This window comes from Thamnophis elegans, chromosome 4 (assembly GCF_009769535.1).
Source record: "Thamnophis elegans isolate rThaEle1 chromosome 4, rThaEle1.pri, whole genome shotgun sequence".
NCBI classification, from domain to species: Eukaryota; Metazoa; Chordata; class Lepidosauria; order Squamata; family Colubridae; genus Thamnophis; species Thamnophis elegans.
In genome coordinates this window covers 82,626,714-82,652,524 of record NC_045544.1, presented here as the reverse complement: position 1 = coordinate 82,652,524, position 25,811 = coordinate 82,626,714, and the positions used below count along the sequence as shown (strand labels likewise).

The 25,811-nt window shown below is 36.2% G+C and overlaps 2 protein-coding genes across 2 annotated transcripts; one reads left to right on the top strand and one right to left on the bottom strand.

The window, feature by feature from the left end:
• The first annotated feature begins 2,070 nt into the window (after nucleotides 1–2,070).
• Nucleotides 2,071–9,091, top strand: TRMT61B (tRNA methyltransferase 61B). Its single transcript, XM_032216662.1, is given in 11 exon segments — nucleotides 2,071–3,066; nucleotides 3,972–4,074; nucleotides 4,925–5,068; nucleotides 5,071–5,114; nucleotides 5,411–5,502; nucleotides 7,689–7,753; nucleotides 7,756–7,776; nucleotides 7,779–7,865; nucleotides 7,868–7,928; nucleotides 8,685–8,731; nucleotides 8,878–9,091. Coding segments are annotated over 11 exon segments (1,575 nt in total). The 5' UTR covers nucleotides 2,071–2,259; the 3' UTR covers nucleotides 8,982–9,091.
• A 25-nt stretch (nucleotides 9,092–9,116) lies between these two features.
• On the bottom strand, nucleotides 9,117–24,669 carry SPDYA (speedy/RINGO cell cycle regulator family member A). The gene is given in 9 exon segments (XM_032216661.1): nucleotides 9,117–9,220; nucleotides 9,991–10,279; nucleotides 13,489–13,660; nucleotides 19,862–19,947; nucleotides 20,996–21,054; nucleotides 21,598–21,750; nucleotides 21,753–21,849; nucleotides 23,593–23,636; nucleotides 24,516–24,669. Coding segments are annotated over 7 exon segments (921 nt in total). The 5' UTR covers nucleotides 21,832–21,849; nucleotides 23,593–23,636; nucleotides 24,516–24,669; the 3' UTR covers nucleotides 9,117–9,137.
• Between the last annotated feature and the right edge of the window lie 1,142 nt (nucleotides 24,670–25,811).

The window sequence follows — 25,811 nt, the reverse complement described above, 5'->3', positions numbered from 1 at the left end:
CGACATTTTACCTTAAGGTGAAATGTCTGCAAGAAGAGAATTAATTCAAAGAGCAGGAAAGGCTTAAAAGCACTCTTCTAAACGATCAGCAATATGGAGAAATAAAGATGTGAAGAAAGACAATGCAAATGTATTGGTTCCACAAACCAGCCACGTTTCTCCAAGTTGTCTATTTTGTTAGTCCTAAATTCATTTGTTTGGAATGAATACCAGGGATATGTAAATCCCAATTGGTGGGATGCATATGAGTAGACACTGACAGGAATGTGCTTTTAATTCCATGTTCTGTCCACTGTATCATAGTGGAACTGTTCATCTCTAGGTCTATAAGATATCCTTTCACATTTAAAATGTACTATTCATGTTATTTCTTTATTCTTAAGAAATAACATAGCTAGCACACTTTAAATTCCTTAATAGCTCATTTACTCTTTCTGCATTTATATGTTTGTGTACACACACACACATTCCTTTGTAAAGAACTTTTTAAAGCTGAAAGTTAAAGCTGAAAACGTGCATCTTTTCTTGATTATGATTTACAAAATATAGAATCACATAAATAATTCTAGACTTTTTTCAGGAATAAAGCTTATGTTGTATTTATTAATTGGAAATTAAATATTATGGACCCAGTCCTTTAAAAGGACAGCAGGCAGGTAAATACCATCCATTAGCCTTCTGATTATTTCTTCTAAACGTTATGCTCATCTCTTGACTAAACTGCATGATTGGGAGGAATATTTTTTCCCACCCAAAACAGGCAAGATTTATAAAGCAGTGGATTACTGTGCCACCCCCAAAAGCTTTTATCCAGAAATATACCAACAGACATACAAAGCAACTCTGTCTCATTTATCAGTTTCACTTCTGCCTTTGACTTAATTAGGTCCCAATTATGGGGAGAAAATTGTTGACAGACATCTATAGGTATCTTTTAATCCTTTCACAATGGAATTACATGCTGTACCCAGAGTAAGAATAAGAACTACAAGGCTCTGTTACATTTCATTTCAACGGAATTGAGGAGTCAGAGCTCTTCACTTCTTTCTTTTTTGCATCAATTACATCAATTTAGTGACCATAGATATATAGAATATACAGACAATTTCTAACCAGACACATAGATTAGCATGTAAGGCTTTATTGAGTCTCTGTCCAGAAAGTGTCAAATTTCCTTTATGCAGTCAGTAGTTGGACTACACACAAGCAGGGTGTGTGTGTGTGGGAGGGGTATAATTAGCCTTCTAAATAGACAAACCAATCATGGGAAAATCGAAAAAAGAAAATGGGACGAGAGGCAAGGCCAAAGATAATTTATTACAGTAGAAGAATTAAGACACATCCCAACACGACTTCTATGGAGAACCACGTGAGACTAAGCCGGCGCAGGGCATATGCATCATCCCTTGTGCTTTTTCTCTCCACGGGGCTAAGATCCAATGGTTTTATACCTCAATATCCGGTTCTCAATTGCAGTTAACAGGTCTCCATATGCGGGTAGGACCACTATAAATACATAAAACTTAAGGTAACAAGATAAAATGCTTAACGTTTAGTTGTTGGTTAGGTCTAAAAGCAGAAGCCAAGTATCGCCACTCCGGCAAGTTATGCATAAGTTAAGTTCAAATGAAAGAAAATGTTGAGTTTGTTGTATTTCCTCTATTCTGAGGATCCGCGTGCTGCAATTTAGATTCGTTCTTGGGAAATACTGGAACACGATTCTTAGAGTATTACTGTGTGAAATTCAGCAGGCAGATTTTCCCGTCACGGGGATGCAGATAGTAGTGAAGAAAATAAAGCCAGTTAAACCTCTGCTTCTCTTGGGAAAGGACAGAGGGGCAGAATTGAAGGGGTACTGAGAGAATCAGTATCTTAGAGAAGAGTCTCATTTGTTCCAAACCTCATAGCGAACGACGTTCTTTCATCCGCCTCCTTTCGCTTAGTATTTCTATTAATATGTACCCTCCCTGCCTTCAGCACTTCCCACCCTCCCCCAATTGAGGTGTCCATTCATAACCGGAAGCTGAAGGGAAAACCTACGGTAGATCTTCGGAAAGGCCCTTTTGACTGGATTGCGATTGGCTCCGCAGCTCGCCCGGGAAGAAAAAACTCCCGTCTGCGTCCTGTTTGCCTTGCAACCAGCATGGTACCTTTGGCAGAGTGATAGAACGGCGCGGGTTCCATTAAGCCAAGCGTAAAATAGAAGAAAGCGATTGGTGAATTGGCGGCATCTGTTCTCCTCGAAGTACCGAAGCATTAATGGCTTGCTGCTGGCAAAGGCTGGGTCTGGGGGCATCGCAAGGGAGGACTTGGGCATCGCTCTGGACCAAGTTGAGAGAGGATCGACCCTTACGCGACGCCGGGGGGAAAGGGCTGCACCTCCGGGCTGGAGTGCCAGGGATGATCATCGGTCATTCCAAAGCGTACCGGCACCAGCTGCAAGGAAAGCCCACAGTCGGTTCCCAAGGCGTTAGTCGCCGGGTGTCTTCTAGCTCGGCGGGCGACGGAGACGAAGGGGAGGGATTCCCAGAACAGGTTAGCCCTAAATCTCAGCCGGACTCCTTTAGGTTGAGGGAGAGGAACAGGGCTTGGAGAGGGTCGCTATCGCCCTTAGAAAGGCTGAGTCGGAGGATTCCCCCCGAGTTCCTCTCGCCAGAAATCAGAGCTCTGAGAAGCGCGGAGGGGAAGGAATCAAAGTCTCAGGAATGCGAAACGGACGTCGCAGAGGAAGGAGTCTTTCCTGGAGCAGATTCCCAGCTGGCTCGAGGCTCTCTGGCCGAGAAAAGTAAAAATGCACCTTCGAGGAACTGTCCCTTCCGAGTTGGGGAGCTGATTCTAATAGAGGGTCATCGAAAACACGGCTCGAAATGGAAGATCCAGTGTTTGCTCACTGATACTGGAATGTGTAATACTAATTTGGGTTTCATTAGATTCTCTGAGATCGTAGGCAGACTGCCCGGACAGCTGTTCCAAACGTCCCAGGGTAAAATCTTGCTGATTCGGAGGCCATCCCTAGAAGAATACGTGCTGCTAATGGATCGAATGCCTTCCATCATCTCTCCGAAGGTATATATTAATTGTTCGGCGCTCCCCAATTCCCATTATGGGGACTCATAAGTATGTTACCGTTCCCATTTGGCTCCACTGAGATCTTGTGGGTTCATTTTGAAAACAGAATTGATAAAATAGACTTTTGGCTTCTTAGGACCCAATCCCACCTAATCTTTTATGCCTCTATATTTCCTATTTCTTTCCTTAGCTATCACATCAGACTTTCCCCATATTTTTACCCCCCCACCCCCGCTTGTATGATTCCCTTTGTAGCCCAATGAGCCTTTCTGGACTGGGAAAATTGCAGGCAAAGCACTGCAATAATAAGCTCAAAACTGATAGAAAAGGAAGCACCTTTAGTGCTTCATTTTATCATTAAGACATCCTCCCCCAACTTGGACATTTTTCAGGCATTTGGACTTTTCTTCCTCCCAGAATTGTCCAACCTGCATAGCAATTGGTGAGAATTCAGAGTTGATCTATTTATTTGGAAAATACCTGGGCTAATTTAGACTATAAGGTAATTTAGACTACAAGGTTGACTCAGCCTTCTATCTTTCAGAGTTCCGTAAAATGAGGACCCAGATTGTTGGGGACAATATGCTGACTCTGCAAACTGCTTAGAGAGGCTGTAAAGCACTGTGAAGTGGTATTAAGCCTAAGTGCTATTGCTATAAACAGAAATTGTAGTGGAACCTCCAGATTCTGATTGGAATTACTTTTGTGGTTATATATATAAGATTATATTCACTCCTGTTCTCTGCAGGAATTGCGTGTGAACATCTGTCACAGCTGCTGTTCAGTTATACTGAATATTAATTTGATCTGCATTGAAACTGGACAGACTAAAGAAACATCCCTCTTAATACTACTTGAATATTAGCTTTAAAATATGTCATCTTTGTTCTTTTAACCTATAGGATGCCAATACAATGCTGCTGTTAATGGATATCACACAAGGGGACACAGTATTAGAAGCTGGTTCTGGTTCTGGAAGCATGAGTTTATTTCTATCAAAAGCAGGTAAAATAACAGTTTTTGAACAGGGTTTTCATTATTGGTGTCAGCTGACAGAGTTTCCATCTTTTATTGTTTCTTTACACTCAGACTTTTTAACATCTTAATGTATACAAATGGTCATATTTTGCCAGGTTTCAGGCAGAAAAAAATGTATTTCATTCCTGTCACTTTATCAATTTAGTAGGAAGCAGGGGTTAAAACCAGGATTTCCAGCAGGTTCTATTCTTCATAGCTATCAAATAATTCTTATAATGCAGTACAAATTGTTGGGTTATGCCTTAGAAATTTTGATATTTAATCCATCGTTCATGTTTAGTATGTTGGCTGAATATGCCACTATAATGCTGTCCGAAATAAGTAGAAAATTATGTGCCTCTTGATGATGAAATATGAACATTTGAAATATGAGGAAATGTTTAACAGATAATACTGTCATGCAATTATTGGATTCTGTTTATATGACTTTTCTAAGGTATTTCTGTCGGAAACTTTCACACATTTTCCTTCTGTTTATTGTCATCTTTTTTCTTACCAATGCCACAGTTTGGTGAAATACAACAGCTCCCTAAGGACTGAAGAAGAGTAAATAATTTCAAGAGTAGTGGAAAAACTTGCTATCATGCAGATATTATGCTGATGGATTATTTTACTATATATCATCATGAGGACCTTTAAATCAACAACTAAGGGTTGTTGACTAGTAGCTAGTCAAAGGTGAATTGTAGGGCAGCTAAAATTAGGAAAGGGTATGGGGGGGAATATAAGTCAAACAGGAAGAGAGTGGTGGTAGATCTTGGGTTTTCCCTGCAGGAGGCTATTTATAAAAATAAATCAACTTGATTATCTGTTCCAGTTGGGTCACAAGGACATGTAATAAGTTATGAAATCAAAAAACAACATCACAAATTGGCAGAGAGGAATTTTTGGCAATGGCGCAAAGCATGGAAAATAGGACATGGTAAAGAGTGGCCAAATAATGTGGATTTCATTAATCAAGATATTTGACTGCAGCTGAGGATTTGAAATCTGTAACACTTGATGCTGTAAGTATTGTATTTATTTTCTTAAAGTCAGAATTTCCTGTTCAAAGTGGCTTGGGGACTTAAAACAGATAATGCCATTAGCACTATAAGCAAACACCTTTAGTTTTATCATCAACTCATAATCCAGCCAATCTGACATTATGGTTTGTGACTGTGTGCTGCTAAAAACATTGATATACTTTATGCTAAAAACAGATTCACTGTCACAAGTCTTATAGTACATGTACTCATTAAATCAACAGTAAAACCTGTTGCATTTTACTTCAATATTAATGTTTTTCTTTCCCTTTCGATAGGTAGTTCTGGACATGCTTTCCCCTCAGAATGCTTTGCCTGCAATTTTCCCAAGTCTTAAACAAGGGGGAGTCTGTGTTGTATACTTTGCAAAGTAAGTATTCATTCCTTAAATCTCCAGGTTTTGCTTTTGAGTGCTTAGAAAGTACAATTGTGCAAAATATTTGACTTTATTTCATGCATGAATGAAGCACCTCTTTCAAACTTTTCAAGCAGACAAATATTTGGCCAGACTAATACTACTGCCTTAAAGCTGCACCTCATTGCTTTATGTATGTATACATACAGGGCCATTTCAATGTTGCAGGAAAAAATGCAGCAAAGTGGCTGTGATGCATGTGTTTATGAGATCAAATAGGAACAGAAATTGCATGAAACGTTTTCATTAGGCTAATTATACCGTTCTTTTAACAAATCTTTAGGATTTAATCTTCAATCCCCTTGCCATCTTAGTTGATTAGTTTTCACCTTTAAGACCTCTTCTTTAAGGCCGCTTCTTTTTCAATCTGTATATTAACTCAATATTCAGGTGGTCTGTCTCATGTTATTAACCTCCAATATTATCAAGATTGTTCAATTGTAGTTTTGTAAAATGCAGACATGTTCTTTTATCTGTTTCCCAGTTGAGAATGAGAAGGGAGTTATTGTTGTTTTGGCTTCCTTTTATGTAAAGGAACAGTTTGTAATTAAAATAAAAAATATTCTTACAATAATATTATAGGATGTATGTAGGCCAATTAATGAGATTCCAATAGAGCAGACATGAACTACAAATATCTTGGAGTGAAATAGCAGGCCTCTTTATCTTGAAGAACACAAGAGAAGGCTAGTACTGTTCAGCATTGCTCCTTGACTATCTTGTTTCTCTTCAAAGGGAACACACTTTATTCCTGCAATGTCTTCTTCTTAAGGTTATTTCTTAGCTTCTTTATGGTGCTCAGATTTGTTCTTTTTCAGAATTTAATATCTGGGAACTGTTCAGTCCAAGTGTGTAGGACTTATCTTTACAGTTCCAAGATGAAGTAAGAATGCTGCTTAGAAAGAAGTTTGGTTTCTATGTGTGCCACTGCTTGGCACTATCCTATTAATTTGTAATTAATTTCTTCTTTGGAGGTATACCCCAATTGGTCTCAGCTACGGTTTCAAATCAACTTGGCTGAAAAGCACTAATAGCAAAACCCGTCCTTAGGTCTCTTTTGAGAGCCCTGCCCATTAGTTCTCCTCATGTTATTTGTAGAATGGAAGCCTTGGCAAGAAGGCCTGACATAACCAGCAGCTGCCTCACCTAGAGCCAGACCCGTCATGTCAAGCTGCGGTATAAAATAGCAAAGGTCAGCAGGACGTAGCAAGACCTACGGAACATAGGGTGTGAGGGCAGCTGGGGCTTTGCACTGTGGCACTAAGGTGGCTAGAGTTACACAGACCATAGGGAAGCACTTCTTGGTAGCATTGGGAGTGAAAGAGAGGACCTGAGGTGGGAGCACCCAAATGAGTCTTCTGAAGCCCCAGCACCACCACCTCTCCCCACTGGGCAGAGAGCCAAAAAGGCAGAGTGGGAGGGGGGGGGGGCTAAGCAAATGAGAGGACTTGAAAAGGAGAAAGAGAAGGCAGACCCTTAACTCACCAAGGATTAGGGCTGGACAAACTGAGAATTGTTTGAATCAGGGTTGGTCTTCACCTGATTACCAATGGGTTTTGGTTAACAGCTGCAGTGGGGACTGCTAGGATTATTTATAGCCATATCACTTAGTAATAGAAATTCCAGTTCTAGTTACTGCCATAGCTCAAGGACTACCTATGCTAGATTTCAAATATAAGGAAAAAAAAATCAATATTATAAGATATAATAATGGAACACTCTACTGATAGAAGTGTGGATTTCTCCAATCTGGTTAATCACCTCTAAAGACTGGTTTAATTCGTTTTCTGCACATTTCAGTTTGGAATGGGATGAGCCTTATGGTTCCTTCCAATTCTATAATTCTGTCTTTAACAAAAATGACAAGTAAGGTTGACACATCATGATAAGATGTGATTTAACCAGTGTTAGTAAACCATAATGACTGACTTTACATGATAGTTTAAGCAAACGCAAATAATTCACATTATGACTTAACATGTTGTATGCCTAAGTTGTATAAACAGTACTGAAAAATGAATGTCACTAATACAGTGATACCTGATGGAATAAATATGCATTAAAATTGGGCTACAAAATAAATCTTAAAATACATTTTAGAAATTCATTGCAATATACATAATTGTTTATTTTTATACGAGTATCACGCAGGTTATTGAATTGATGGAAGCTATCCGGATCAGAAAATTAGCCCTTTTTTGTGAAAAGGTTTGGAAGTTACGCATAGAGATTGCTAATATGCCCATCTACATGGGAAAAGAAGAATGTTCTTAAAAACACAGCATCTGAACTAAACATCAATGATGAAACTGTTTATCATTAGGAAATGAGGTTTCTGCTGAAGAGAGAGGAAATGAGGTAGGAAATAAATTGGGTTCTTTGTTATAACTGAAATATTGTAACTTAGTGATATGTCTTGTTCAGAAGAGGTAGGTTGGGATTTATGCATACTAAATCATGTTTACTTAACTGTAGTTTGCTGAATAAACAACAACTTCTTGAATCACACATTATGAATGAACTATGGGGACCTAAATGGTCTCTGAGCATGGTTGTTTGCTTGCAGACATTTAATTAACCTAACTAGGTAATATCAATGCTAGCGAGTCTGAAGTTTGTTCCCTGTTTGTATACAGAGCTTGTTGCCCTACCAGTGTTGTGAGATGTAGTTTGTCTCCTTGATAGTTCTTTGATTACAGTATTGTTTTTGTTTGCTTGATTGTTTGCCTGGTGTTAATTCCTGCTTTATGAGTCTTGGTTGCCAGAGGATACAGATGTGTTCTATTCCTTTTGTTCCATCTTAGCTTTTGGTTGTCTCTTTTGAATAGTGTGTAAATATGGCTTATTTCTCTGTGTCTATTGATGGTTGATTTGTCTAAATACCAATGTCTGATCTGTGCTTTCCTTCAGAGATGACAATATAAAATAAAATTCATGTCCTCCTCCTTATGGGAAAAGAACGAAACAGGGAAATTTTGCCAAGGTTTCCATGGCTCGGGTGGAGAGGGGGGATGAGAATTGACACAGGGATGAGAAGTTCCGATAGCAAATTTGTTTCAAGAACAATTTGAATTAAGGAATTTTGGTCATTTATATATTTTATTTTATCTCAACAGCTCTTGCTTCTGCCAATATAGAACACTTTATGTTGCTAGAGCCTTTCCCACATCAGTTAATCACACAGGTAAGAATGACTTAGCAAAAATGTTATAAGCTATACATTTCATTATTACTATGGTTTTCATAAGCACTGTAAAGCATTTTTAGAATGAATAATAAAACAAAATCCTAATGACTGTTAAAACATTATTTTTCTCCCCTTTCATATAGTATTCCTTGTCAAGCTGAGGAAATTTAATGCACTAAATCCAAACACTGCTCCAGATGGTATGTGCCAGTTTGAAGACTATACTTAAGAAGAAATAACAAATTAGATTTTTTTATATATATGAGTATGATTTGGGAAACAACGGATGTGCTTACATTGACTAAGATGCAGTATGTTTTAGTGTGTTTAACAATAAAGAATTTAGATAACAAATATTTTGACATGTATTTGTGTTTAATTTGCTATTCATTTTGAAAACTTGTTAAGTTTTGTTATTCTTCATTCCAGTAAACCAGTCCATGGATTTATCTCGACTACTTTTTTTCCCATTCTGAGGCCGGTCATCTGTCAAAAGAATATTTGTGAGCTTAGGGTGTTATTATGGATAAGCAAGCATGCTTTGTATTCAGGTAGTCCTCAACTTACAACAGTTCCTTTAGTGACCATTCAAAGTTACATCATCACTGAAAAAGTAATTTATGGCCATTTTTCACACTTACAACTATTACAATATCTCCATGGTCATGTGATTTACATTTGAATGCTTGACCATTGACTCACATTTATGACAGTTGCAGTGTCCCAGAGTCATGTGATCGCCTTTTGTGACCTTCTGACAAGCAACCTCAATGAACCATATTTACTTAACAACTGTGTTACTAATTTAATAGCTGCAGTGATTCACAAGAAATGTGGCAAGAAAAGTCATAAAAAAGGGCAAAACTCACTTAACAAATTTCTCACTTAACTCAAATTTGTGTTCAATTGTGGTCGTAAACTGTAATCAGAACAGATTACATAAATAGGAATAACAGAATGAAAAACTTAGCTAGCCAAAATAAAATTGTAAAAAGGCTTTCTAGTGAACTATATAGTTGCTTAGACTACGTTCTATTGTTCTTTCTTTCAGCTCATTAACACTAATTTCTTGGTGCATTAGATGTTCTTTCATTAAGTTTAAACCCACTCTGTAGTTTTCATGTAAACACAAAACATTGCCAGCAAGAGAGACATATATGTGATCTCTAGCATACAACCCTTTTGATTTCTTGCCTATAGTTAGACTAGAAGTTAAGCATTACAGTAATATTTTATTTCTATGTTCACTAACTTACCTTGGGAGTGACAATGATAAGATGGATCAAGGAGCATTTTATCTGTTGGATCAAGCAAACCAGGAGTGATCTGTTGCTCCATCATTTCCAGAGTGTCAGTGGAGGAGGAAGATGATAATTCCCAGCCTATATATCGTGTTTTTTTTCCACAAAGTGAACAGTCTACAGGTGTGGTATTGGGTCCTCGAGGCAACTGTACTTTGTTTCTGCAACTGTTTCTTATAGCTCCACTATGGTAAAGAGACCGTTCCCGCTGCCATACATAATGTGTTGAGGCAATTGCCATTACCTGTATCAAAGACTCTTATCTCAGAAAGGATTGCGTCAGAACTATCATATAGCAAACAGTGCACAGAAATTATGAAGGCTAGTTGGCAAGATTCATTTTCTTAATTAACAAGAACATAATTATAAAAACATCAAAAAACTGCTATTCATAGCAAAATCGGTCTAATAAGTATAGAGCAAGAGAAAGTGAAGGACAGGCACCACTTTCATGAATGCTACATCTATGTTCGGAAAAGATGAACCAAAAAATCAAAAGTGTAGAAGAGAGGTTGCATGGAGCACTTAGGGAAGTCCTGACAGCTTCATTCCATGCCCCACTATCCGTGACAGCTTCACCAGCATCTGAGTAAAAGGTAGCTGCTTTTGTGCCATGTGGACCAGCCTTTTTCTGAAACTGGAGAACTTCAAAAAATAAGACCTCCAGAGATAATGGGGTAGGGTGGAGCCAGTGGAATCTGGTGGCTCGCAAAACAGGCCCAGTGCCTGTGGAGACCCGGTGGGACAGGATGGGGAGGGGGAGCAAATATGGGTACCCCAGGGGATTGTAAGCAGAGTATAAGATATCTCAATGGGCGAGGGAAGACTTTGGGTGGTTGGAAGTAAGTGGCCTGCACTACCCCCCATGGTCTTCTCCACTCTGAGATTATCTCATGTGTACTTAACGACCTGTGCATTCGATTAATGAATGTGTTGTGGAAAGCAGGAGGGATCACATATAATGTGATGATCCAATGAACAAATTCTCAGGTTCTGAATGTAATTGGCAGACTCTATTACCATTTGTAACTTGAGGATTACCTGTAGGCAAAACAGCACATTTCCTTTTTCTTTTTTTTAGCATTAGATCCTCCTGTGCTGTGTAGCATATAGGGAAGCAAGGGATCTCAAAGCATTTTTGGTCTTGGGCAAGTACTTACAGCGTCTTCCATATGATGTTGTCCATGAATGTTCTTCGCCAGGTCATTAAATCTATGATGGAGAACGTGACCTGCAAGCTCGAGTGTTTTTGCATGCTGAAACATTTTTGGAGCACTTCTTCATTAGTAATATGGCCAAAATAATGAATCTTTAGGATTCAGTGAAAGCATCTTGTTGGAAGATATCAAGTCTCTTGTTAATATTTGCTGACACCTTCCAAATCTTGTTGGTATAATGAATGTCAGGATCACTACAGAAACAAGCAAACAGAGTTAAGTTTCAATGATATAGATGATGAGGACCAGATTTTATTCAGCATCTGGAATACAGCTGTTGCTTTTCCCATGCATCACTTGATGTCCATCTCCACATCTCCACATTTTGAGCTATTACACTATCCAAAGAAGTAACCTTGCTATATTCTCAAGTCACTGATCTAAATGTGATTCCTGTACTGTGCAGGTGGAGCTCACATACATGATCTTCAATTTCTCGGCACTTATCCTGAGTCCAATTTAGGTGCTTCATCTAAGGCAGTCATCACTTGTAGTTTTGGCTTGTTTTCTTCAAATAGGGACAATATCATCTGTAACTCTAGGTCACCAAGACAGTCTTGGTCAGAATAATGACTGCCTTTCCTGATGCATGATGTTCGTAACATAACATAGTCAAGGACCACAAGGAAGAGGAGCAGTGACAGAATACAGCCTTGTCTAACTCTGGTAGTAATTTGGAAGGAGTCTGGATGGCCATTTTCAGTCTTAATTCAGCAGTTTGCTTGTAGGTATAAAGATAATAATGAAGACTGTCAATACACCATATAGATGTAGGATCTGCCAGAGAGCTTCTTCAGTGGACATTAAAATGCTTTCTTAAAATCAGTAAAGTTGCATGCCCAGTGGATGTCAATGCACAGTTCTATGATGTTTCATAAGGCGAAAGTAACAAAAACAGGGAAGAATAATCTCAAGAAATTTAATCAGCCAGGCAAGAGTTCTGTTTCAAGTCATATTGCTTATTTGACAGCACTGGAGCAAACTGGCCATGGGGTCTGGTGCCAGAAGTTGAAAATGATCTTTCTCAGCCAGAACATCACACAAGAATTGGGACATGGAATGTGAGAACGCTATACCAGGTGGAAAATCTCAATTCTGTGGCCCGTGGATGACTACAAGCTAGACATCCGTGGTATCATCAGATCAGGTGGATAGTAGCCAAATTAATAGAAATGATAGACCATCATATGCAAGCCATGAAGGGTGGCATGAACATGGGGTTAGCCTTGTTTTTAGGAGAATGAGCAACAAAGGCACTTATTGGCTGGAAACTAGTCAGCAATAGAATTGCTCCTTATTTTGCACTGTGTACAAATTTCCAAGTAATAGAAACAGTAAAAAATAAGAGTCATTTGAAATCCCTTTTGGCAGAACCAGTAGAAAACTTATAATGCAATGATTATCATCCAGTGTGCACTTACATCCATCATTATGAAATGTTTGAGAGGCTGATAAGGACATTATTGTTTCCAGCCTCCCTGCAGCATTTGACTCGCTTCAGTTTGCTTAATGTCCAAATCGCTCTGCTATTTCTTCTGTTATCCATCTGAGCCTGGCAAACTTAAGAGGAAAGAAACATGTGTGAATGCTGTTTGTCGACTTTAGCATTTAATTCAATCATTCCTCACCATCTAGTATCCAAAACTGGGCCTTTTAGGTTTTGTGCAACGGATTCTTGATTTTCTTATTGATAGGCCTGGAGTATGTGTCCAGTTGGGACTAATATTTCTAACATTATTTTCTTGAGCACAGATTCTCCTCAGGGCTATGTCTTAAGTCCGCTGTTGTTTGTCTTGTTGACCCATGACTGTTGTGCTAGGTTTGCCACCAACCATATTGTGAAATATGAGGATGATACAAGGGTAGCAGGCCTTATTTTAGATGACAATGAGGGTGCTTACTCAAGGAAGTTGGAGGTTTGGTGAACTGGTGTAACAAAAACAGCTAGTAACTAATTATATAATGTACACTGAGTTCGTATATTATTTCATATTTTTCAATAAGTGATAGTATCATATTTTTTAAACATGCAATCACTTTGATAAAGGTCAATTATTCATTAGAGTGCTTTCAAAACATGGTATCACTAGCAATTAAAATGAGTAATGATAATTTGACACGTATTTAAAAATAACTACTAGAGTTTTGAAAACAAGGAAAGGTGCTGTACTAGAAAACAGAGGTTGTTATATAATTGATCCAACCTCTTTCTTAATATGAAACATACTTTTCTTACCTCTTCACAGCAACGCCTGCTTACTATAGCTCTATAACCCATCTTACTCCACAGTTCATCCCTCAAAGCCAAGAAATCTGGGAAGAGTTTTCTCCAGGTTTTTCCTAGAGCCCATGGGAAAATCTCATATTTTGACTCTTCATCGTCTTCTTCAACTGTATTTGCAAGGTATCTACAATAACATGTATATGACAATTAAACATAATTTTTAATCAAATGTTTACCTGTAACTCCCATCTTTTTTTCTTACCCCCATTCCCATGTCATTATAGATTGCTCAAAACAATTAAGTTTGGACAAACATCCTTAAGCATATTTCATATTAGGAAAATAGATTATCATTTCTGACATTAGCTTATCTTAACCTAATATTCAGAGTATCAAACTCAGAACTATATGTACAAAGAAAGTCAAAAGGCAAAATACAGAAATAGATAAAATTCAGGCATCCTGAAAATCTCAGTTTTTTAAAAAATGAAAGTCTTGCAGTTTCAGAATACAGAAACAAGGCTGAATGGAATTCAAGTTAAAATATCTGGCTTTGATATTTCTAATTGATAATTGATATTTATGTTATATGTGTATTGAAATGATTTATATTGCTGCCATCTTCAAATATAATCCTAGGAAACTAGAAACAATCAGAACAATATAAATATGTAGGAACAGAAATACAAAATTAAAAACCACTCTACTCCAATAAAAGTATCATAATAACAGTGGTGGGTTCCTACCGGTTCAGACGGGTTCAGCTAAACCCGTAGTGGTCTGGCAGCCTGGGTCGCTGGAACCGGCCGCGACCCAGGCCTGCCACACCCCCAAACCTGTTCTCCCATAGGCATCACTATCTTTTTTTTTTTTTGCTTCTGCTCATGCACAGAACAATTTTTATTGTACTACACATGCATGCATCAAACACGCACAAAGTACCCATGCAACCACGAGCAAACTGGCAGTAGTGGCTGCTGGAGCCCACCTCTGCATAACTACCAGCTGCCCACACCAGCTGAGTTCACATTCTGGCCCAGCACCTGGAGGGAAGTGTCAGGTCTTTATAACCTTATGGAAAACTAAGAGAGTGGAAGCCCTTCAGATTTCAGGCAAGAGACCATTCCATAGGACAGGTGTCACTACAGAGAAGGAACACCTCTCAGTCTTACCAGATGGGGTAAGAGGGGACCTGGAGCACACATGCTCTTTTAGATTTGGTAAGCTGGATAGACAGCCTCAAGGAAAAGTGGATCCTCAAATAAACTGGCCTGGACTTAAAAGGTGATAACGAGCACTTTGAACTGTACTTGAAAGATGACTGGGAGCCACTACAGTGCACACAATATCAGGAAATTTTGGAGTACCAGAACTGAACCTACCAGTGCAAGCTGGGCCAGCTAAACCTTCAGGGTAGGGAAGGGGGGTCTTCAAGGGCAATCTTGCATTGCAACAGTAAAATCAAGAGGTGACTGAGTGACCCTGAATAGGGCCCCCATGGTTATAGCAATAGCACTTAGACTTATATACCGCTTCACAGTGCTTTACAGCCCTCTCTAAGTGGTTTACAGAGTCAGCATGTTGTCCCCAACAATCTGCGAAGTGGGTTATAAATATGATGTGTAACAAAAGCTAACATTTTTAGAGGAAAATATTCACTTGAATTACAAAACTATTACAAGGAATTTGACAACCAGAGAACCTAAATGGAGTCCATGTGCCCTTACTATGGCTAAAAGATTGATACTACAGCATTGAAAAGATAAGTGTATGGCCTCATTTACTCATAACATTGAAGACCTGATTACACTTGTCGCCTATGAGAAGATTAGAGATATAGACTTTATATGGACAAGTATAATGGAATATGGAACTCATTTATACAAAATATAGTATGTTAAAAAGAATGAGAGTTATATAAGTATATTAGAAAAAAATATACACACTTGAATTGTGTTTATATTAAGTATATAGAATTGTACTGTTTTCTAATGATATAACTTGTTTTTTTTGTATTTTTCACCTTTTTAAAGCATCTTATGCATTTTTTCCTTTGAGAATGTACCCATTGTAATTATCTTTGTGTTTTATTCATTTTCTGTTACTATTTTAAAAGTAAAAAATTAACAAGACTCTTAACAAGACTCAATAAAGGGGACTTAAGCCTTTGTTCTGGCTGTGTTGCTTCCATGCCCAGCCTTGGGTCATCACAAATACTTGAAGATTACTTACAACTCTCGGCTACCAATACTGAGAGATGTAGCCTGCCTGGTCGAGCTCCAGATATCCAGCTATTTCAATTGCTAAAGTACTTGTAGAAGATGATTTTGATATACACAATATGTAAAATAAAATTGTTCCCACAATGTTGAAATTTGCCTTGCATTTTGAAAAAAAAAAACACCTGGATGTGCTAAGCCCCATACGATATGATAAACACTGAACTGAATTTGCACAGTGGCTATGATAGATGACATGCCCTCTATACCTGGGGCAAAATACCATCATTAAATTGTGACTGCGGGGTCAAAAAACAATCTAGCCAAAATATAGTGACAATGCCAAAATAGAGGCTATAATGGAGACTTTGCTGATTTCCTGGCTGTGACAAATGAAGTAAAAAAATTATATCTGTAATATAGACATACATTTATAATATTTTAGATTTTTTATTTCATATTTTATCTCTTTTTATCAAAATATGATATGAGTGTGCCATACAATAAATAAATGTTTCAACAATACAGGCAGAGTTGGAAACTGGAATTCATGGAACAGTCAAGGAAACCTGGAAAAAGATGTTTCTGGTTTACTGATTCAAATACTCCTGTGTATTGCAAAGCATCTCTTGACAAATTTGTAGAGCCCTATGACATGGCTAATAGTACTTTTCTGGATTTGTCGTAGAACTAGTATCTTAAATCCAAAGCAATTTAGATAATACTGAATTTTGCTACTTCCTCAGAAAGAGTTCCCCTTTTTTAACCAATGCATTGTAAATCTTCTGTAAAGTTTCTATAAATGGAAACTCAAATGTAAATTTTGACTGACAGCTACACCATCCACTCAAGGAATTACTTTATGGGTTCTTCAATCACAGGGGTTTGGGAAAGACATAGAAGAAACATTAAAACCTGTTCCTGGAATTTCTGTCTTTTGTCAGGAAAGGGCCCATGCACCTATATTATGTGAGAGTTGGGGAGGGGGAATGTATTTATTTATGGAGATTTTTACAACCCTTCTCATGATATTTACTATGTGATTAGAGAATTTATAATAGTGGTTAATTTAAATTCAGTTCAGTTCAAATAAACTGGATCCTCACCTAAACCAATACTTTCTTGAGGACATTTCTCAACTAAGAAACTTTTATTTATCAGATGTCCTCAATGTAAGAATAATTAAATAACCAAGATATGGGAGTAGGTTTTAATATTTAGAACAATTTAATGTGTTACAAGTCATCCTGGTATAGAATTCAACTTAAATTGGAACTATTCCAGATCAGGGACTTAATTCATGGATTTGTACTACATCCAAAGTGGGACAGTTTAATGTGATAAGCATATCTTTCAATTGTTACAGATGTATCTAAATTAGGACAGATTCTAGCACTGTTAATGGTTTAGGTTTAGGTTTCATTTATTTATATGTCGCCCTATTCCCAGCGGGACTCAGGCGGCGCACAAACCCAAGGGGGAAAAGGGAAACACAAAAACTACAATACAGGCATTTAAAAACGACCACAGCCACACAGATCGAGAGGGGAAGGGAACTCATCAACCCCAGGTCTGCCGACACAGCCAGGTTTTAACGGCTTTTCGAAGGCCTGGAGAGAAGTTGTTCATGGTTTATAATTCTGCTTGATGGTTCTTACCCTACAGCTTAATAGTGATTTTTAGGTCTTTTAAAGCAATATTTTCACAGGTTCTTTTTTTTAACTGTTTGGCTTAACCCAGACTCAGGAAAGACACAAAAGCACTGGACCCTGGACAAACGGGTTCTTTGTATCCCCCTAAGGGTTGGGAAGCTGTTGTATTTTGTAAAAAACAAACATATGCCAGTGATAAATTTCTCTTTTTTCTTTTAATAGCCAGCATATAGAGCTCTTGCATCTTTTTTACCGTGACCTGACAAATGTGCGCCCGACAACAGCACGCCGACAAAACCATGCTGATAAAACCACGACGTCGACAGTGCACCAACAAAGGCGCGCCGACAGAAGCGCGATCAGGGTTAAGGTAAGGGTTAGGGTTAGGTTTAGGGTTGTTTTCACGTTGTTTGTTGATGGTGTGCTTCTGTCGGCGTTCTTTTGTCGGTGCACCTATGTGGGCGTGATTTTGACATCACGGTTTTCTCGCCGCGGTATTGGCGCGCTTTTGTCATGCACGCATTTGTCGGTGAACCCTTTTTTACATTGTGCTTTGTCTTGCTGGGGCTCTATACTTCTTTTCCTCCTTTTGGATCATCCACTGCTTCTAAATGAGAAACACTTTCTTTCATTTAGCTGCTCTACTCTGTTTATTATTTGGGTGCAGAGCTTCAAAACTCTCATACCTTTGCCAAGGTTGCACCTTTATTGGCAACTCTTGCTGTGTTGGTGCTAAGAGAAAACTCAGATGGGAAGGAAAGTAGGGAGTATAGATGCCTGCAATTCTTTCAAACAGCTTCCTTGTGCACATACCCCATCTCTTTTGAAAGGAATTTGATTTTTTTTCATGTGGTTAGTGTACTCATCTTTACCATTCAGTGATAAGAAATCAGTAATGAGGTTTTGCTGTTGCTTGATGTACAATATTACATTTGATATGGTTGTAGTGTCAGATACCATCTAGTCAGACATGAATTGGTATCCTTCATTTGTTGCAGCCCATGTGGGTAAATACATAGAAATATATGTGAATAAATCCACACGTATATTTAGTTATTTATAATTAGTGATCTACTAGAAATCATATGGTCCAAGACATATTTGTTGATTCTTCTGTATTTTATATTTTATCCCTTTTTCTTGACCCCACACATAATTTTATGAATGTCTAATAAAATGTACTAAGTTATGTGGATGATTCTCTTTAAAGGATTATTGAATTGTTAGGGAGAAGAATAAAGCTTACTTAACTTTTCAGTAATTTTCAGAAGTTTATATAAAATGTAGATTTTTTTCTTAATAAAATACTGTTTTGACATCAAATCAATAGTTTGCTTTTACTGTGGACAACTTAAAGCTGAGTTCAACATTCTCATTTAATGGTGGCTATACAACCCTTTTGTGCTATTCAATGGCACAATTAAGAGGAATGCAGGCATGAAATCTTCCAGCCCTTCCAGATTTGGATAGCTTAATAATTAAGATTTGTTACTTAATAAAGGGAAAATACCACTTTAAAAAAGTGTATACTATATCCTGATTTAGTATTATGCATGAACATCAGCAATTGTTCCTATTTAAAAATTATGATAAAACAAATCCCATAACATAGTCATGAGTCTTGTCTACCAAATAGCATTCTAAGGATGCTTATAATTACTGCCAAAATCTGACTTCATAGATTTTCACTTTGACAGAAGCAAATTGTGCAAAAATACTATTTGGTCCAAATAGTGGACCAAATAGAAAATAAGTACAATATTAGACAATTATATATTTAAAACACAAATAGTGGGTTTTAAATATAATTGCCTAATGTTATACTTATTTTCCTAAAATTTAGTAGTCTCTAGTTTTGGCATATAAAGAATTTTCATTAAGGTTGTTTTTAAATTGTAAACATTTATTAATTTTTCCCACTGAAATTTAGAAAATTAAATGAAGTTTGCGCCTTATACTTAAGGTGAAATGTGAAGCCTATTCAAATCAGGAAGTGTAAGCACCTAATTGGATTATAAAACTCCAAAAATATATACTGAATATATATACTGAATATATATTGAAAAAGAAATTGAAAGTTAGATAACCACTCTGGTAGAGAATTACCAGTAATAGGGTTCTATTGCCCCTAGTCATTTTTTTTTTTTACAAAACAAGATTACACACCATGACTATATATTTTGGAGATTTTCTGTGAATATAAAATATAAATATTTCCATTCTTAACTTTCATTTTAAAATATTAGAAATCTGCAGAAATCAGTTACTCTTCAACTTAGTTTTGACAAGCAAGCTGGGCTCATACACCTTTTACAAATTAAATTTCTATCAGCCTATTAATCCTAAAGTGCTTCAAGATAAATATTATAAATATAATTATAAATATTGTAAATGTATAAATCTAAATATTTATTCATTGGAGTCAGCAAGGCTTTGTTATAACTACTCTTCTCTCAAATAATAAATTCTCTCTCTTGCACTTTAATCACAACTATAAAGTTTAGAGTTACTTACAGAGCAACAAAGAAATTAAGCCTGGTGTGTTCGTTTATACTATAGCCAGCCCTCTTGAAATAAACAAAAGTCATTGCCAAAAGATACTGTTGAAAGAAAGTAGAATGTTAATGTTCCTCTTTTCCCTTTGGTCAAATGACAAAAGTCATTTGATAAAATCAACAGAAAAAAAAGTATTAACCAAAAAAAAATTTTTTTTTTATTTTTAATTAATTGCCAAGCACAGAATGGTTTTAAAATTCAGGTGAATCACACCTCCAATTGGATTTTTCAGTCATGCCCTGCCACAGAAACTCAGGTTCTCACTGTCTTTACCTCATTAATAGGACATAAAGCAGGGCTAGAGATATCGCTCGTAGCCAACAGATTAAGGATCAGGTAATTTTTCAGTTATACTGGAAATTTAGCAAATACAAGACTGATGTAAAACTGATATTGAGAAAAATGGGCCAATAAATTTCAGCTACTGTCCCAGTGATGCAGGGTAAAGTGCTCCTAATTATATAATAGCCTGCCACATAAATTGTTAGTATGCCATGCAGTGTGTCACTTTCTGCACAATCCTATAGGGTACCAATACCTACAGCCCTCCTCTCAAATTCTTTGCTGTTTTTTAAGCCTTACCATATGTCATATAGCAGAACTCAACTCTAAATATTTTATTCATTGCAGCATTTTAATATCAGAGTTAAAATTATTTTAAAGCCTACAGTTGGGTTTTGAATAAATATTTCTTCAGACTTTTAATTCAGCAAATGAATAAATAATAAAGCTGTAGGATTATTTAGACAAGTAGCTTAGACTATATTAAAATGAGCCTCCTACTTACTAAATAGTAATGTCCAGTATGCATGTTTTAAGAATTAGGGCCATGTTCTCATTTATATCTCAATAAGAGGTATTAACACATTTTTATTTAGATTTCTAAAATGTTGATTTATATTATTAAAATATTGATCTATGTGAGTCAATCACATCTAATCACAATATTTTTTTAATTGTGTATTATTTAAAAGAGTAATTGAGTTATTAAGTTGAAATTAGCATGAAACAATAGGGTTTAGTAGATGACAACAGAATATACAGTAAATCCTCTGATTTTTAAAGTTATAACGACAAAAGCAATAAATCTACCTTGTCTGCAATTTTACAGCAACAGTCCATCCACAAGAAATCTTGTATCAAATCATCATCTGTAAAATAAGGCATCAATGACAAACTAATTATAATCTCAGGACACATTCTTGGAAAAAAGCTTTTTAACAATAAAATTATATTTTTTATAAATTCTAATTTGACTATAAAGTCACCAGCTATTTTTTTGGGGGGGGGGGAGGATGTTGTATCTAAAGAAAACCAAGACCAAGGAAAAATGATATGAACACAAAACAAACTTTTTTTAGCACATACATTTATCAGCCTTATCTGATTTCCAACTTCCACACATATGAAGATTGAAGAAACAGTCATTACTCTCATTGAATTCTATAAGCACAGGAAATTTTATTTATATTTTAGTTCCCATGAGAAAATGAGAGTGATGAAGAGTTTGAAGTTGGTGAAAGTTTCTGAGTTGCCTCTCATGCACACACATCAGTTTGCATATTTTATTAAAATATGAAATATTATGTATCTATTTTCATGGTGGATAAATGGCTTCATAGCACATAATCAATATACACATATGTACGTGTATGCATAGATATAACATTCTATTAATGGACAAAAAAACCTACCAAATAGTTTAAAGAAAGCTGTCATTTCCTGACGCTGAATAATTAAACATGAACCTTTTGATTGTTTTGGCTTAATATTATAATTAATTTTTTTTCCAGAGGTCTCCCGGCAGTCTTTAAATTTTGGGCGCTTAAGGGCAAGTGTCTTTTTTGTTGATATGATTTAGATTCACTTGGTTTTATATGAATGGTAATAGTGGGAGGCGTTCGACAGCAGCTTTGATTATGTTTCATTTTCCTAAATGAAGTTACCTGTTGAAATAAAAATAAATCCTTAGCTGAAATTAAAGTTATAGAAAGGCTATTCTGAAAAACACACTATGCATATGCTATATCTTTATTCATATCCTGTGACAAATGTTATATCTTTTCTATATTTTGCTACATAAAGTACAATTAATTGAATTTTATATTATAGTGTATTAGTCTCACTTCTGCAAGTTACTCAGAGTATTTGGTGTTTTAAAATGTTATTATATATTGTCATTGAGTAACTTAAACTAATTGTATTGATCATATCAACAGTTATTAATGGGTATAATTATAAGTTTGGACAATGGGTAACCACTGATATTATCAATACTATCTTGATATGTGCTAATTTGCAATTCAATTACCTATTTTAGATTAAAAGCAGAATTACCCTTGTTCTTGGTGGTGGTAATTCTACATGATTATAAAGCATAGTAGGAAACTGTTCCTACTCTATATTGTGTTCTGACTTAGATTTCTAGTTCTTATTTATTGTATGTAATTTCCAGAATTCCTTCTCAAAATATAAGTTGCCTTTCCAACATATTTGACTGGGAAAGAACCTTCACATGGAATGTTCAATCCTTTCTACAAATCTTAGTAGTTTTAAGTGAACATTAAAAATAGATTATAAAACATATTATTAAAAATTGTTAATTTAAATATACTGTTTTCAATATAGCCATAGGGAAAATTAAGTACAAAAAAAGTGACTTATGACCATTTTTCACACTTATGACCATTGCAGCATCCCATGGTCATATGATCAAAATTCAGATGTTTGGCAACTGGTTCGTATTTATGACATATTTATGATATTTATGTCCTGGGTTCATGTGATTTCCCTCTTTGCAACCTTCCGACAAGCAAAGTCAATGGGAAAGCCACATTAGCTTAATAACATTAGTGCGCGCTCACAACCAGCGAACTTGTTGCTAAAGTTCACCTCTGGGAACAGCTGATTGGGGATATTCTGGGAGGCCGATCCACCCGCCAATCAACTGCTAATGCTGAATCAGATTAATGTGCTGAGGCTGACCAAGCTGTTTACTCAGGATGCTAGGCAGATGAATATTGATGGATGTTGTAGGCAGAGGCAGAATTTTTTCCTCCCCAAAAACTAAGGTGCATCTTATACTTTGAAAAATATGGTATTCCTAGAGATTTTGAAAGGAAAGGAAGGTTGACAGCTTTTCATTCAGAGTTGTTTGTGGATCACAGCAAAATACATGAAAAAATCCCATTTGGTTAAAAATGAATTTGAGGTTTGTGCTAGGGTTAGGGTTAAGTCTCCACGGAATCACAGCCAAACAAAACTAATGCCTTGGAACAGATTCTTAGAGGTTTTTGAAGGGAAGAAAGGAAAGTTGACCGCTTTTCATTCGGAATTCTGGATTCTTTGGTGGACCAGAATTAAAATACTTTGGAAAATTTAGGGTAAGTCTACATGTTTTCATGGCCCAAAACTAATGCTCGGGATATTCTTAGTGGTTTTGGAAGGAAAAGAAAGTTGATAGATTTTTGTTCTGAGATATTTGTTGACCAAATAAATTATATGGGAAAATCACATTTAAAAAACTAATCTGTTGTCCTTTTTTTACAAGAAAATCCTTTAATCATAGCATTAAAACTTTTCTTGAATTACTTCCTTATGTCTTAATTTCTGATGTGAAATGAAAATAGTAAGTATTTAGGAATATTTTATCTAGAATCAAATCAATAACACTAGGGTGTGCTGCTTACCTTATATCCTGACAATGGAACTGCACCACTGGGTAATTGAAAGCCTACAGATTAAAAACATAATATGTAAATGTTCTTATCCAGTGAAAAGCAAATTTTTTCTCCTTTTATACCGCCCCCTCTCTCTCTTTCTCTCTTCCTTTTCTAATTTGAGGTCTTTCATACTGCAGTAAACTTTTCTGTACCTTAATTTCATAAAAGAGAATAGGTAACTTCCCTAACATAATTTGGAACTAAAAACTGAGAATTGTAGTTAATTAACTTTCTAAAAGGCAGAGGTTCGCATTTCTGTGTTAATATTAATTAAACAAAGTTGAGAAGCAAAAAGATAGCAAAAAGCTATCAGCACTATTAAAATGGCATTACTAAGTCAGAAATATATTTCCCAAAGTAAGACCTTGCGCCTTTATTACAGAGCACTTTTGTTCTATTACAACTAAATCCCATGTGAATAAAATAAGATATTCAACTTATTTTTCTAATCATCTTTTTAGCTCCATTGCCTTTTAAATCCTTCAGCAGAAAAAAAAACCAAGTGCAAGGAAAGTGTATTTGCATGGATAAGTCATGAAAATATACTACAAAGTAATGTATCCTCATAGGATTGATAAAAAAAGAATCTAACCCTGTATCATTTTTTATGACTGCTGATTTGAAAAACCATGTTTGCCTTTTCAAGAGGCTTTCAAAGTGTTGGGATTAATAACTAGTTATTTTTTAAAAAAATTATGAAACTGTAAAATGTATTAACTTGTGTCTTTCAGGCTTGTGAGGGCTTCTGGGAATATGGCTTGCTGCTTATCATTTATTCCTAAAAGCATACAGATTATTTCAAAAGATGGCCTAGCATACAAGCAAAGGGACCTAATGCTGCATAAGTATTTAATATTATTATAAATATGACACCCTAGAATTTCCCTTACCTCAATATTTTAAGGGGATTTTTAAAAACCGGCACTCCCCAATGTTTTAAACAGAAATATTCCTCTTCATACTTGGTATTCACCTGTAGAAAATAAAAGTGTTGAAAGGGGCAGAAATATTCAGAAGTGGCCCCTTCCTCCCTAAAATACACAGTAAAATGGCAGCCTTTCTCCCAAAAATAAAGATATTTGTCACAGTAAAGGGCTTGAAATGCTCAATGTTCTTTAGTTATATTTTATTTTTTTCCTCCAAAGACTAAGAAAGATTCATATTTAGCAGCATGTAGTTATTAAGAAAACTGGAAACTTCCTGCATGCTACATTTACCTCAGACTTAAGGGCCCTACACGGGAAAGGAAAAACAGGGGGTCATTGCCTTTTTCAGCCAATCAAAAATCTCCTCCTCACACTGACTTCTTTCAGTGTGGAGGTTTTCTGGGGAGGAGCTATTAACACCCTTCCTTCCCCCATTAAATTTCCATCCAATCAGGACCGAGGCATTATAATTCACAGCCAATTGAAACAGAAGGAATTCATCAATCCAGAATAAGGATGGCTTAGTTTTAAAAGAGTGGGGTCATAGCAAAACATAATCAGAGTAAATAAGGAGCTAAAACAGATCATTTCTAGGATGGGTGAGAGAAGGAAAAAAAAATATTTCCCAGTCTTAGGTCTACACTTAGGCAGTGAAAGTGTGGCTAATGTATGCTAATACTATTAACCATCAAATAAGGGTGGCAAATGTGTTAACTACACAATTATTTCATAATATCAACATAGCAATATAATATAAAATGCTCAGATTGTGATTTAAAACAAAGCATTAGAAGACAATGCATTTTTTGGAAAGTATAGATTAAAAAGTAAAGATTTAAGTACATATCCTTGTTTCACAGCTTTAAAAAGCTTGATATTTTTCAGGTTCCCTACTGAGGTGAATCTATACTTAATTTGAGTATTTGTATATATTAATGTTCTATCCAAATTCACCTGATCTAGCTTCATCTATGGTTTAATTCTACCAATAGAATCAAAAGTTGCATAAAAATCCAAAAGGCAACATTCAACCTGTGGGTGTGTTTTATATTTTTATTTATCAGATACTCTAATATAAAACAATAATTAATTGTTAATATGTTGCTCTTAACCTTGCCTGTTTCTCTGCACCCACTTTGTTATCAAAGATCCAATCCTCTTAATTTATTAGCTGAATGTTTTACGTAAGTTTAGCTATGATGTCAATCAGAATAATTGGTTTATACTTCCCCAGGGAAAGTACCATTCATCCATTTTGGT